The 13,912-nt window shown below is 44.9% G+C and overlaps 1 protein-coding gene across 1 annotated transcript in view; it reads right to left on the minus strand.

Annotated features, from left to right (window-relative positions):
• Positions 1-12,844, minus strand: part of LOC132884661 (diencephalon/mesencephalon homeobox protein 1-B-like) — a 41,964-nt gene extending 29,120 nt beyond the window's left edge. Inside the window, exon 1 of the mRNA XM_060918500.1 lies at positions 12,681-12,844. Within this exon, the coding sequence (XP_060774483.1) occupies positions 12,681-12,844 (164 nt within the window). The remainder of the gene's footprint in view (positions 1-12,680) is intronic.
• Positions 12,845-13,912: the final 1,068 nt, after the last annotated feature.

The raw sequence follows: 13,912 nt of genomic DNA on the forward strand, positions 1-13,912 counted from the left end.
CACTATATACAAGCTAGATATAGAAGTGATATCCACCCTAGGAATACCGACCTATTTACCAGAAAGAATCCAAAACGGCGAGGAATTGACCGAGAAGAAGCGATTTTTGTTGAACTGCTGTTGAATTAAGGCTTAATTAGTCCATAACTTCATTAATAATTGTAATGAAGCAAATCTGGGTAGAAGTTCTATGCACCCTAGGTACCCCTACCTTCATGCCAGAAAGAATCAAAATCGGTGAAGAATTGACGGAGAAGAAGCGATTTGTGTGGACACTGCTCGTTAGGGTTTGATTAATTAATCCATATCTTCATTATTAATTGCAATTATGCAAATGTGGGTAGAAGCTATATGCAATCCAGGCTGACCGGCCTTCCTACCAAAAAGGATAAAAATTGGTGAAGAACTGAGAGAGAAGAAGCGATTTTTGTGAAATGTGGATGACGATGACGGAGAGACAGACAACACATGAAGGCATAAACTCATCACCTGTCGACCGGATGAGCTAATAATTAACTACAGGGTGGTAACAGTGACTCTGCTTCATCACACCTTCCTGGAGTTGATTATTTTCCTATAACGGCACAACCCCAAGCGTTTTATTCTGTTCATTCCTTACATATTTAACAGTTATTTCACGAAATCAAGTAGTACACGAGCTGATAACCGTCGGCTCCTCCTTCTTCTTCATCTCATCCTCTTCCTCCTTCCTTCTCCTCTTCCTCCTCCTTCTCCATCTCCTCCTCTTCCTTCTTCCTCCTCCTTGTCCTCCTTCTTCTCCTCCTTCTTCAGTTCCTCTGCTTCCTCTTTATCTTCCTCTTCTTCTTCCTCTCCTCCTTTCTTCTTTTCCTCTTCCTGCTCCTTCTTCTTCTTCCTCTCCTCCTCTTCCTCCTTCTCCTTTTTCTTCTTCATCTCCTCCTCCTCCTCCTCCTTCTTCTTCTTCAATAAAGGTGTACATTTTTTCATTTTTTTCACCAAAAGCCATGGGGGATGCAAACTTTTGCACTCTGCAGTATAAGCACCCAACCCCCCCCCAACATACCTGTAGATCAATAAGCTAAGATAGACCTCGTGGAACTTTTTAAAATTACTGTAAAATAAAATATAACATCATTTTAAATTAATAATACAGTATTTGTTGTCATGAAGTGATGTGCTGGTGGTGGTGGTGCTGGTGGTGGTAGTGGGGGGTTGGTGAAGGCATTTATCTATGACCAATAATTATGGCAGCTCCATGCATTGTGGTCATACAGGTCCATCCTGAGACCATTCAACTTTTTTTTTCTTAAAGATTTTGTTAGATCACACGTCCTCCTGGATTATTGGGATATTTCAAGCATTCTTGGAGCATTAGTTGATTCACAAATCATGTTCTTTGGTTTTCTATTAACAGACCAACTGAACAGTCTTCCTGATGGAGTTCAGTCACATGGTTTCTAACTCCCAACTTCAGTAAACTTCCCACCCTGCTGACATATTCAAGCTGGCAGTTGCGTTTCTTCTGCTTTTCTCAGAGTTTGTGCTCGGACACAACAGACCCCTTTGTGGTTCTCTAATCCTTTGGCTCTGTGGCCTTCTCCACGCTCAGCGATAAAAGCCCCATCACACTACTACTTTAGAGGGAAAATCTGCCTTAATCCCTCGCTTTACCTAAACAAAAGAAGAGGAAAAATGAGAGGGCACAGGGAAAAAAAAATAGCGCAGGAGCTGGGCAGGACTTTGAGCGCACATCTATAGAAACAGTTTTACTGCAGAAGCTAACAAGTCCTGACAGCTGTTCAACTGCACAAGTGATTAAAAAAATGATCTAAGATTCAAAGAGCTGGCTGATCATTTAAAATATGGATCACTGATGAAGCCTAGATGGGGAGTCAGAAACAAAAGAGTAGTCTGAGCAGTTTATTCAATAGAGATGTGCATTTTAGGTCATTTTCACACTGGAGTTGGTAAAGGATCCAGGATTTTTTGTCTTATCCCAACATAACTCTAAAAGTACAGAATGGATTTAGATGAAATTTGAAGGAAAGATGAGCCATGGGCCAAGGAACAATTCATTAGATTTTGATGCAAATCTAGATATGTATGTGGATCCAGGACTTTTTTTTTTAATTTTTCCCAATGTAACTCAAAAAGTAGTGAATGGATTTGGATGAAATTTGGTAGACAGCTTTAGTATTATCCGAGGTTCAACTGAGTTGATTTTGATGTTGATAATATGTGGCTTGTTGGAGGTATGGACTCTACTCTACTGAGTGCCCTTCTAGTTAGTTTTGTTTGAATAAAATTTGTTGTTCAGATCATGACAATTAATTCAGATTGCCCCTGTATATGATGATAACCCTCGAAGAGAGGTTAAAACCATTGTCCTACAATCAATACATAATTAATGACATTTTCAAGTTTGCAGAGGAGATCCGCACTCTACCAATCAATATTGGTGATGTACTAGTATTGTATGACATTGCTTCATTGTTCACCAACATTCCATTGGATGAAACTATAGCGATTCTTGTAAACAAAGCATTTGAAGGAAACTGGTTCAATGACACATATGACCTACAATTGAGCAGAGCGGACCTCATCGATCTTCTTACTACAGCAACCAAACATCAGCTGTTCCAATTTAACGGAACATTATATGAACAGATTGATGGCCTCGCTATGGGTTCCCCACTCAGGCCTCTGCTAGCTGACGTATTTATGTGCTCAACTGAGAATACTCTTCAACAAGAAGGTCAAATGACAGAATATTATTGCAGGTATGCTGATGACATCGTAGTAATAATGCCTAATGAAGTGGAAGCCTCTAAATTTCTGGTTGTCCTGAATTGTTGCCAATTCAACCTCTTCCATGGAAATTGAGAAAGATGGCATGATTCCCTTTCTCGGATTACAACTTCTCAGTAATTCTTGTTATATCGAAACTAAAGTGTATGTGAAATCAACAAACACCAGCCTGCTCCTACACTACAAAAGTCACGTGAATGACCGTTATAAACGGGGCTTGTTTAAAACAAAGCCTATCAACTATTGTCCTCATGGTCCTACTTTAACTATGAATGTGACCGTTTAAGGAAGGTATTCCTATGCCTGAAGTACCTACAAACCTTAATTGACAATACCATCAAAGGATTTGTCGATTCTAAACTTTGTAAATATCCTGGTACGCCGGAAGTTAAAGAACCGGATAACAACATCAGAATTACCATATGTTCAACGTGGACCATATGCTCAACAGGACCAATGTTCAACTAACATCATCAGAAGGAAACTTGATGATGCAAGAAAGCTGCAAGAGGAAAAACCACTGATTATAAATCAGCAACAGGTGATGTTTAGTTTCAAACGTGACTCTTGTGAGGAGAACTTTGTTGTCTTCAGAAAGTGTCACAGTAGATTTGACTGCTTGTAGTACAAAATGCTCTACATTAGAGAAAGAAGACCAACTCTCAACGTGCAACTGGACTCCTTACAGGCCAAACTTTTTGTTTAGCATTATGCTAATGTATTTGATATGTTTTGACATTGACTTAGCTCATGAACACTCGCTTGATAATGGTGTCCGAGTGGCACCGAAACATCACGCTCTTTTCCTTAATTTTTAGCATTTTTTGCCCCAAATATGATATGAAATGGCCAGTTCTATCAGGGAAATCAGACAAAAAATATTTCTAGAGAACAAGAAAATAGAGTTGTCTGCGTTTGCCCCTGAAGTCCTCATATAGATACAGAAATGTCTTCAAACAGATAAGACTTTAAGACTAGACATGACTTTGACACCCAACTTGTGTGTAATGTGTAGCTCCTTGGAGACATTATTGCTGAATATTTCTAAATACAGTAAACAATATGGAGCCCTTTTGGGTGATATTTGAGAACTATGTCAATTTGAGCCAGGGTGGCACGGTGGTGTAGTGGTTAGTACTGTCGTCTCACAGCAAGAAGGTCCTGGGTTTGAGCTCAGTGGCTGACGAGGGCCTTTCTGTGCGGAGTTTGCATATTCTCCCTGTGCGGGTTTCCTCTGGGTGCTCCAGTTTCCCCCACAGTCGAAAGACATGCAGGTTAGGCGAATTGGTGGGTCTAAATTGACTGTAGGTGTGAATGGTTGTTTGTCTCCATGTGTCAGCCCTGTGATGACCTGGCGACTTGTCCAGGGTGTACCCCACCTCTCGCCCATAGTCAGCTGGGATGGGCTCTAGCTTGCCTGCGACCCTGCACAGGATAAGCGGCTACCAGTGGCGGCTGGTAGTCTTTCAAACAGGGGAGGCTGGTTGGTTACGATATTTCCAGATTTTAAAAGAAAAAAGAAAAAACATTAATTTTGCCCATACTCTTGCCTCTGATCTGGCTGATTGTTGGCAGGGTCACAAACTGTGAAATAACAGGTTCTTTTGGCCCATTAGCCTACTGTCCAATATACATGATGGTGGTGTTGGGGAGTAGACCGGGCCACCATCGATGAGACGAGGAGGAGGAGGAGAAGGTGCAGCTGGGACCAGCGGGCTCTTGTGCACTGGCTTAATCTTAGAGATGTGGAAGGTGGGGTGCACTCTCATTGACTTGGGCAGTCGGAGCCGGACAGCAGACTGGCTGATTATCCTCTGGATCGGGAATGGTCCGACGAACCGAGGTGCCAACTTACGAGACTCCACCTGGAGGGGCAGGTCCTTGGCTGATAACCACACCTTCTGGCCCACCCGGTAGGTGGGCGCAGGCGTCCTCTGCCGGTTGGCTCCAGTAGAGTAGCTGGTGACTGACTTGAGGAATGCAGCACGGGCTTGAGACCAGGTGCGGCGGCATTGGCGTGCATAGGTGAGGGCAGCCGGGCAGGTGACCTCTTCCTCCTGGCTGGGGAACAGGGGTGGTTGGTAGCCATACACGCAGTGGAATGGGGACAGCCCAGTGGCTGAGCTGCTGAGGGAGTTGTGAGAGTATTCCACCCACAGCAGGTGCTCACACCAGGCTCTAGGGTTGCATGATGCCATGCACCAAAGTGCCTTCTCCAACTCCTGGTTATTCTGCTCTGACTGGCCGTTGGACTGGGGTCGGAATCCGGAGGTGAGGCTGGCGGTGGCCCCGAGTAGGTGACAGAACTCCTTCCAGAAAGAGGAGGCGAATTGCGGCCCCCGGTCTGAAACAATGTCCTTGGGCAACCCATGGATGCGGAAGACATGCTGCAAGACGATCTGGGCGGTCTCTTTGGCCGACGGTAGTTTTGGGAGGGGAACAAAGTGTGCCATCTTGCTACAGCGGTCCACGATGGTATGACTGTCATCCTGTTAGAAGGGGGCAGACCCGTAACAAAATCCAGGGAAATGTGGGACCAGGGTCGCATTGGCACAGGCAGAGGCTGGAGCAAACTGGCAGGAGGCCGGCTGGAGGACTTATTTTGATTACAGGTAGGGCAGGCTCGGACGAAGTCTCGCACATCCCTGCTCATAGTAGGCCACCAGAACCGTTGGGCGAGCAGGTGGTAGGTGCGAGTGGAACCAGGGTGGCAGGCTAGATGGGAGTCGTGTCCCCATTGTATAACCTGGGATCGCAGGTCTTCAGGAACAAAGAGGCGACTTGCGGGGCATGCACTGGGGCTGGGTTGGTCACGGAGGGCTTCCCGCACTTGTTCTTCGATGTCCCAGGTCAGAGCAGCAACGATACAGGGGTCAGGTAGGATGGGAGCCGGATCCTTGGAGGGGGCATCATCCTTCTGGAACTGGCGGAAGAGTGCGTCAGGCTTGGTGTTGCGAGATCCGGGCCGGTACGAAAGGGTGAAATTGAATCTGGTGAAAAAGAGAGCCCAGAGGGCCTGTCTGGGGTTGAGTCGTTTGGCGGTGCGGATGTATTCCAGATTCTTATGGTCTGTCCAGACCAGGAATGGGACTACGCACCCCTCCAGCCAGTGACGCCATTCCTCCAGGGCGAGCTTGACCGCCAGCAGTTCCCGGTTGCCTATGTCGTAATTGCGTTCGGCTGGCGATAGCCGGCGGGAGAAGAACGCACAGGGGTGGAGTTTGTTGTCATCCGCTGACCTCTGTGAGAGCACTGCCCCGACTCCCACATCTGAGGCGTCCACCTCTACAATGAATTGCCGCTCTGCATCTGGCATCCGGAGGATGGGAGCAGTGGTGAACCGAGCATTGAAGGTGGCAAAGGCTTCGTTGGCAGCCGGGGTCCAGGCGAAAGGCTGTTTGGTGCTGGTCAAGGCGGTGAGGGGTGACGCAATGGTGCTGTAATTATGAATGAATCTCCTGTAGAAATTTGCGAAGCCCAGGAACTGCTGAAGCTTCTTCCTGCTCTCTGGTACTGGCCATGAAGTCACTGCTGAGACTTTGGCAGGGTCCATCTGGATGCTCCCCTCTGCCACGATGTACCCCAGGAACCCCACAGACTTGGCTTGAAACTCACACTTCTCTGCCTTGACGAAGAGGGAGTTTTCAAGGAGACGATGGAGCACTTGCTGGACATGCTGGGTGTGTTCGGACAGGGTTTGGGAGAAGATCAGGATGTCATTGAGGAAAACGAACACAAACTTATTCAACATATCTTGCAGGACATCATTCACCAGAGCCTGGAATACTGCTGGCACATTTGTAAGGCCAAACGGCATCACCCGGTATTCATAATGACTGGTGGGGGTGTTGAACGCGGTCTTCCACTCGTCTCCATCCCTTATCCGAACCAGGTGATAGGCATTCCGGAGATCGAGTTTGGTGAAGACCGTGGCTCCCTGGAGCAGCTCGAAGGCGGAGGTGAGCAGAGGGAGAGGGTATCAGTTCTTGACGGTGATGTCATTGAGACCCTTGTAATCAATGCAGGGGCGCAGGGATCCATCCTTCTTTCCCACGAAGAAGAACCCAGCGCGTGCGGGAGAGGAGGATGGACGGATGAGGCCGGCAGCCAGAGAGTCACTGATGTAGCCCTCCATCGCCTTCCTTTCTGGGGCGGACAGAGAGTAGAGATGGCCCTTGGCAAGGCAAGGCAAGGCAAGGCAAGTTTATTTATATAGCACATTTCATACACAATGGCAGTTCAATGTGCTTTACAGAAGTAAAAACAAAAACAGTATACAATGGAGAAATATAATTACATAAAATAATTTTATTTTTATTCTAAAACAATTAATTAAAAGAATTAAAAGAATTAAAAGAAAATAATAAGAATTAAACAATAGTAGAAATAAAATAATAAAATAAAGTAGAAATAGGAGGAGGAGAAAAAAAAGGAAACCAGCAGAATAGAATAAAGAATAAAATAGAATAGAGTTAAAATTAAAGTAAATTTAAAACATGCAGAGAAAGTAAAAATTATTTTTAAAAAAAGGACAATATTAATTATTTAACAGAAAGCATCTGAAAACAGCTTGGTCTTTAACCTAGATTTAAAACTGCCAACAGCAGGAGCATTTTTAATGTCCTCTGGCAGTTGGTTCCATAGCTGTACTGCATAGTAGCTAAAAGCTGCTTCACCATACTTTGTTTTAACAACTGGTTTTAATAGTAAATTTTTCTGTTTTGATCTGGTAGATCTGATTGGGTTAGGCCGCTGCAACATATCAGAGAGGTAATTGGGACCTGTACCATTTAGAGATTTGTACACCAGCAGCAATACTTTACAGTCAATTCTGTAGCTTACTGGAAGCCAGTGAAGGGACCTTAGAATTGGAGTAATGTGCTCTGTTCTTTTAGTTCGTGTGAGAACCCTAGCCGCTGCATTTTGAACCAGCTGAAGTCGTTTGATGGTCTTTTTTGGCAGGCCTGTGAAAAGGCCATTGCAGTAATCAACCCTACTAGAGATGAAGGCATGTATTAGTTTTTCCAGATTAGTTTTTGACATAAGTCCTCTTAGTTTGGAAATGTTTTTTAGGTGATAAAATGCCGTTTTAGTGATTGCTTTCATGTGACTATCAAAGTTTAGCTCGCTGTCAATGAAAACACCAAGATTTTTAACCATTTCTTTAGTTTTCATCCCTTTTGTGTCAAGAATAGTGGTAATCTAGAGTCTTTCATCTTTTTTCCAAATAGAATTACTTCTGTTTTATCTGTGTTCAGCTGAAGAAAATTTTGTGACATCCAGCTATTGATTTGATCGATACACTGGTAGAGACATTCAAGGGGGGCATAATCATTAGGTGATAGAGCGAAATAAATTTGGGTGTCATCTGCATAGCAGTGATACAAAATTGAATTTTTATTGATAACTTGCCCAAGTGGGAGCATATAAAGGTTGAAAAGTAATGGTCCAAGAATCGACCCCTGGGGGACACCACAGGTCAAGGACATTGACGTTGAGGAACAATTTCCCAGGGTAACAGAGAAGCTTCTATCTTTTAAGTATGAATTTAACCAATTTATAACTTTACCAGTCAATCCAACCCAGTGTTCAAGTCAATATAGCAGTATGTTGTGATCAATAGTATCAAAAGCTGCACTGAGGTCCAGTAATACCAGGACCGATGTTTTGCCTGCATCAGTATTAAGACGTATGTCATTTATAACTTTAATCAGCACTGTTTCAGTGCTATGATTGGCACGAAATCCTGACTGAAAATTATCAAAACGGCTGTTTGCTATCAAGAAGGCAGTTAATTGATTGAAGACAATTATTTCAAGGATTTTCCCAATGAATGGTAAATTTGATATTGGCCTGTAGTTATTCAATACTGAAGGATCCAGATTATTATTTTTAAGAAGGGGCTTTACAACGGCTTTTTTTAGGGACACAGGAACAACGCCAGTCTCCAGGGATGTATTTATAATTTGAAGCACATCTGTAATTATAAGATGAAGAACAGACTTAAAAAAGTTGGTGGGCAGAATGTCCAATTCAGATGTTGAGGAACTGAGATTTTGTACAGTTTTTTCAAGAGTCTCATAATCAATTAAACAAAATTCTGACATTGTGTTGAAGTTATCTATCTGTGTCATTGGTGATTGCAGTTTTTCAATTTTTTGCAACTGAGATATATTATGAGGAATATTCTGCCGTATTTTATCAATTTTACCTTTGAAAAAGGATGCAAACTCATTGCATTTATTAACTGAGAGAAGTTCAGGTGCTAATTGTGGTGGGGGATTAGTTAGCTTCTCTACTGTTGAAAATAGCACACGGGCATTGTTCATATTCCTGCTGATGATGTTGGAGAAGAAAGACTGTCTTGCTTTACGAATTTCATAATTATAATTACAAAGCATCTCTTTATGGATTTGATAATGGATGTGAAGTTTAGATTTGCACCATTTTCTTTCAGTCTTTCTACATTCTCTCTTTAGCAGTTTAACAGCCGGGTACTGCTTCCATGGTGCTTTCTGCTTATCATTGACTCTTTTGATTTTGAATGGAGCAATATCATCCATAATTTGGGTCATATTTAAATTTAAAAATTCCAGTAAATCATCTACAGAGTCTGACATTTTGGTTGATTTCTGCGAGAGAGCTTGCTCAAAGAGAGCACGTGTTGTCTTTTATGACTCTCCTACCTATAGTCGTTGAGCTATTCTGAATGTGAGGAGACATAGAAACATCAAAGAAAACACAGAAATGATCGGATAAGGCCAGGTCAACAACAGTATTAGAAACAGTAAGACCCTTTGTGATGACGAGGTCAAGAGTATGACCACGAGAGTGGGTCGGCCCCGTACATGTTGTACTAGGTTAAAGTTGTCAATAATTGCAAGTAGTTCTTTGGCATAAATGTTATCAGTATTATCTACATGCAAGTTAAAATCCCCAGATATAATAAGACAATCAAACTCTAAGCAAATGACTGATAACAGTTCACCAAACTCTTCAAGAAAGACTTTGGCTGAATGTCTCGGAGGCCTATAAATAGTTAATAATAATATGTTAGGAGAGCATGTAACAAGTGCACATAAGTGTTCAAAGGACATAAAATCACCAAGTGAGGATTGTTTACATTGAAAAGAGACTTTGAATATATTTGCGATCCCTCCACCTTTCCCTTGTCGAGTAACATTCAAAAAATTAAAATTTGGGGGAGCTACTTCAATAAGGGTGGAAGCACTATTTGCTTGATCCAGCCAGGTTTCAGTTAGAAGCAAAAAATCAAGATTGTGTTTGCAAATAAGATAATTAATTAAAAATGACTTGTTTAAAAGTGATCTAACATTCAGAAGAGCTAGCTTTACAGAAAGTCTAGAATCTGCTTTTGCACTCTGATGTTGTTTTAAAACAGGAAGGAGATTAGAATGGTTCACCCCCAGGGTTAGATGTGCTCCACGTGTTCTGTTTCTTATCAACACAGGAATAGAGCTGGATGAGCTGGATGGCATAGGCACATTTTCAACACTACACCCATTTGCAGGGACCCAGAGTACATCAAACAAGACTTTCTAAATGTTCCATTTGGTTTGAGGGTGAAAGGATTGGAGATGACATGTATCTTTTGGAAGGTGAAAAAGATTTGTAGCCAGCTGAAAGTCCTGGGCGAACTGGGTACGCTGCTTGTTGCGACAGATTTGGGCTGGAAAAATAGAGTGTAGCCATTGGGAGCAATTTTTTCATGCTATTTGGGAAATCCATCCGAGGAGAAGTGGAATCGTCTGTCCTTGAATGTTGGGAGTCTAGCAAGTCAGATGTTTGTGTGTCCTTGATGACGACTTGCAAAGATGATTGTTTAGGCTTTGTAACTATGTCAGTCTGCGACATCTTATCAACTGTTTTCCTCAGTGCTGGCTGAGAAAAGATTGCAAGTTTGTAATGGTCTGCTAAGACTTTAGCTCCAATCTAGCTGAGTTCAGTGCTATTTGGCTTGTAAAATTCTCTGTGATTCCAGGAAAGGTTAAAATTGTCTATGAAGTTCATACCAAATGAAGAACAAGTTTTTCCAAGCCAGGTGTTAAGACTGAATTGTCGAGAAAAAGCAAAACTTCCTCTCGCTGGGAGTGGGCCACTGATAAAAGATTGAATTCCAGTCTTATAGAGCTCAGAAAAAAGTTTTCTGAAATCCTCTTGGACAAACAGCTGTTCTCTGAAAACATCATTTGCTCCCACATGCACAACAATATGTTTAATAGTTTTATGCTCGGACATGAGCTTCAAAATGCTGTCTTTGGTGTCAGAAATGGATGCATTTGGGAGACAACAAATAATCATCCCATAACCTTTTAATTGTCTTACAGTGGAATCACCAAGAACAAGGGTTGTGGGATCAGGTGGTGTTACGAGCTGATTTTTGCCTCTTCTCACAGCTCTTCGATCTTGGTGCGATCTCTTTTTACTATGTGTTTGTCTACTTGAAAAATCCTCTTCCACATCCCTGAGGCATTCAAATTTGTTCTGAATCCTTATGGGCTGTGGATTTTCCATAGGATTGTAGATCCTATTGTAATTTGTAGAACGAGCTGGTGTTGAAGTAATCACTCTTCTGTTTTTATTTTTGGGCTTACCACCCATTTTTTGCCAGTTTTCTGTACTCACATTTTGGCCAGCTTGATTGGTGAATTCATCCACAATGTCCTCGGTCTGTCGGAGTGCAATCTCTGCATTCTCAGCCACTGTTTCTGTACTCCTTTCCTGAGATATCGCTTTTAATTCGTCCGTCTTTGGCAGAGCATTAATCTTTGATTCCAGAATAGAAATCCTCTGTTCTAGTTCCATGCATTTTCTGCATAATTTTTTGCTTCTTGGCATTTTGTATTAAAAACTAACTTATCTTATAAAGATGAAGGAAAAAAAAGTGGAAATTAAATTAAAATTAAATTAAAAACTTATAAAGATGAAAAATAAAATGAGAGAGAGAAAAAAAGTGAAAATTCAATGAGAAAGTAAAGTATAGAAATAAAGATCAAGAAAGCAGGAGCAAAGCAAAGAAGCGTCCTACTCGCTTGAGTAGGAGGAGCAGCTGGAGCTTGGGTGGTGCAGTGCCTGGGAGGAGATCAATGGCGCAGTCGTAGGGCCGGTGAGGAGGCAAGGAAGTGGCCTTGGCTTTGCTGAATACCTCCCGAAGGCTGTGATAACACACTGGGACATTAGTGAGGTCGGGGGCAGAGCTGGCAGGTGGAGTACGGGGGTTTAGAGTGGCGGCTCGTAAGCAGGTCCGGTGGCAGTCCTTGCCCCATTCTCTTATTGCTCCAGTGGCCCAGTCGAGGTGAGGACTGTGCTGGCGGAGCCATGGATAGCCCAGGATGAGAGGTTGGCCGGGGGAACGGAGCAGGTGAAACTGGATGGTTTCGTGGTGGTTGCCTGACAGTGTCATCGGAACAGGGGCAGTAAGGCGGGTGACGGTGCCAAGGAGATGGCCATCCAGCGCCCTGGCTGGAACGGGAGAGGATAAGTGATGGCTTTGCAGACCCAACTGGCGCGCAAGCTCGGTGTCCATGATGTTAGCCTCGGCGCCAGAGTCAACCAGGGTGGCCAGGGTGTGGGTGGAATCCAACAGACGAAGACAAACTTGGAGCATAGGTTTCTGGCTGGTGGAGGAATGGATGGTCATTGAGCTCAGCCGGGCCCCTCCTATGTCCGGTGAGCTCGGGCTTTTACTGGGCAAGAGGCAGCATGGTGACCGTCACCCCCACAGTACAGGCACAGATTGGAGGTGATCCGACACTGGCGCTCTGCAGGAAGCACGGCCGATCTCCATGAGCTCTGACTGGTCCAGAAGGCTCGGTGGAGAAGCAGCAGGAGACGTGGAAGGGGCTGGGTTACTCCGTGCGCTGGTGACTGACTGAGTCTGGCAGGCCCTCTCTCGTCGGCGGGTCTGGACCCGGCAGTCAATGCGGATGGCCAGGGCAATGGCCTCATCGAGTGTCGATGGTTGTTCGTACGAGACCAGTTTGTCCTTCGTGTAGTCGGCCAGGCTGTGCAGAAAGGCGTCCACCAGCTCCTGCATGTTCTACTTGCTGCGCCGGGCCAAGGTCCGGAAATCGATCGAGTAGTCAGCCACTGTTCGTCTGCCTTGGTGAATACTCATCAGTCCTCCGGATGCCTCTACTGATGACGAGCCCAGGTCGAAGACCTTAGTTATCTCCGCTGCAAACAGGGAGAAGGAGGCACATGCCGGTGTCCAGCGTTCATACTCAGCAGTCCCCCACAGGCGGGCGCGGCCAGTCAGACGAGTGATGACGAAGGCCACCTTCGCCGCCTCCGACGCGAAGGTTCTGGGCTGCAGGTTGAACAGCAACCGGCAGCTGGTCAGGAAAGCATGAACTTGGGAGGGGTCACCGTCAAAACGCTCCAGACTGCCAACCTTGGGTTCCGGGGCATCGAGTGCAGCAGGAGCACCTCCCAGAGCTGGCACGTCAGCGGCAGGTATGACAGGGGCTGATGCAACGAGGGGCGGCGGTGGTTGACTCAGAGGAGCAGGGGGTGCTAGGGCGGTGAGCAGCTGGAGTGCTTGGTCCAGTCGTTGTTGCTGCTGCCCAAGCTGGATCAGGGCTGCAATGTCGGCAGACATCCCCTTCCATGTGCTGCAGCCGGTCTAGGGCAGAGGGTTCGGGCGCTGACACCATGTCGTGGTCAGATCGTTCTGTCAAGGACCAGACAGGAGAGGAGATCAAATGCACTCAAACCACAGTTTATTAATAACAGGGGGAAAAGGGAGTTGGGAGAATGTGTGTGAAGTTCAGTGGCAGGAAGACTGAGAGACTTGTGGGAGCATGGTGGTGATGTCTGAGGTCTCCCATCCAAGTACTGACTGGGCCTGACCCTGCTTAGCAGCTGAAATCAGACAGGATCAGGCATAGTCAGAGAGGTGTGGCTGTAGGCTGACAGCTCTTGGGTTTCAGGCAGTCTCACAGCAAGCAGTCCCTCAGCAGGCAGGAGACAGAGAGCAGGCTGGAACACAGAGTCACAAATTAGGTAGCAAGATAGGGGACAGAAATGCAGGGTCAGGTTACCAGGGCAGAAGAGTAGGGCTCCAGGCAGGGCTGCTCACACCAGGCAGATGGAGAGGCAGGCG

Source organism: Neoarius graeffei, chromosome 4, assembly GCF_027579695.1.
Source record: "Neoarius graeffei isolate fNeoGra1 chromosome 4, fNeoGra1.pri, whole genome shotgun sequence".
Taxonomy (NCBI): domain Eukaryota; kingdom Metazoa; phylum Chordata; class Actinopteri; order Siluriformes; family Ariidae; genus Neoarius; species Neoarius graeffei.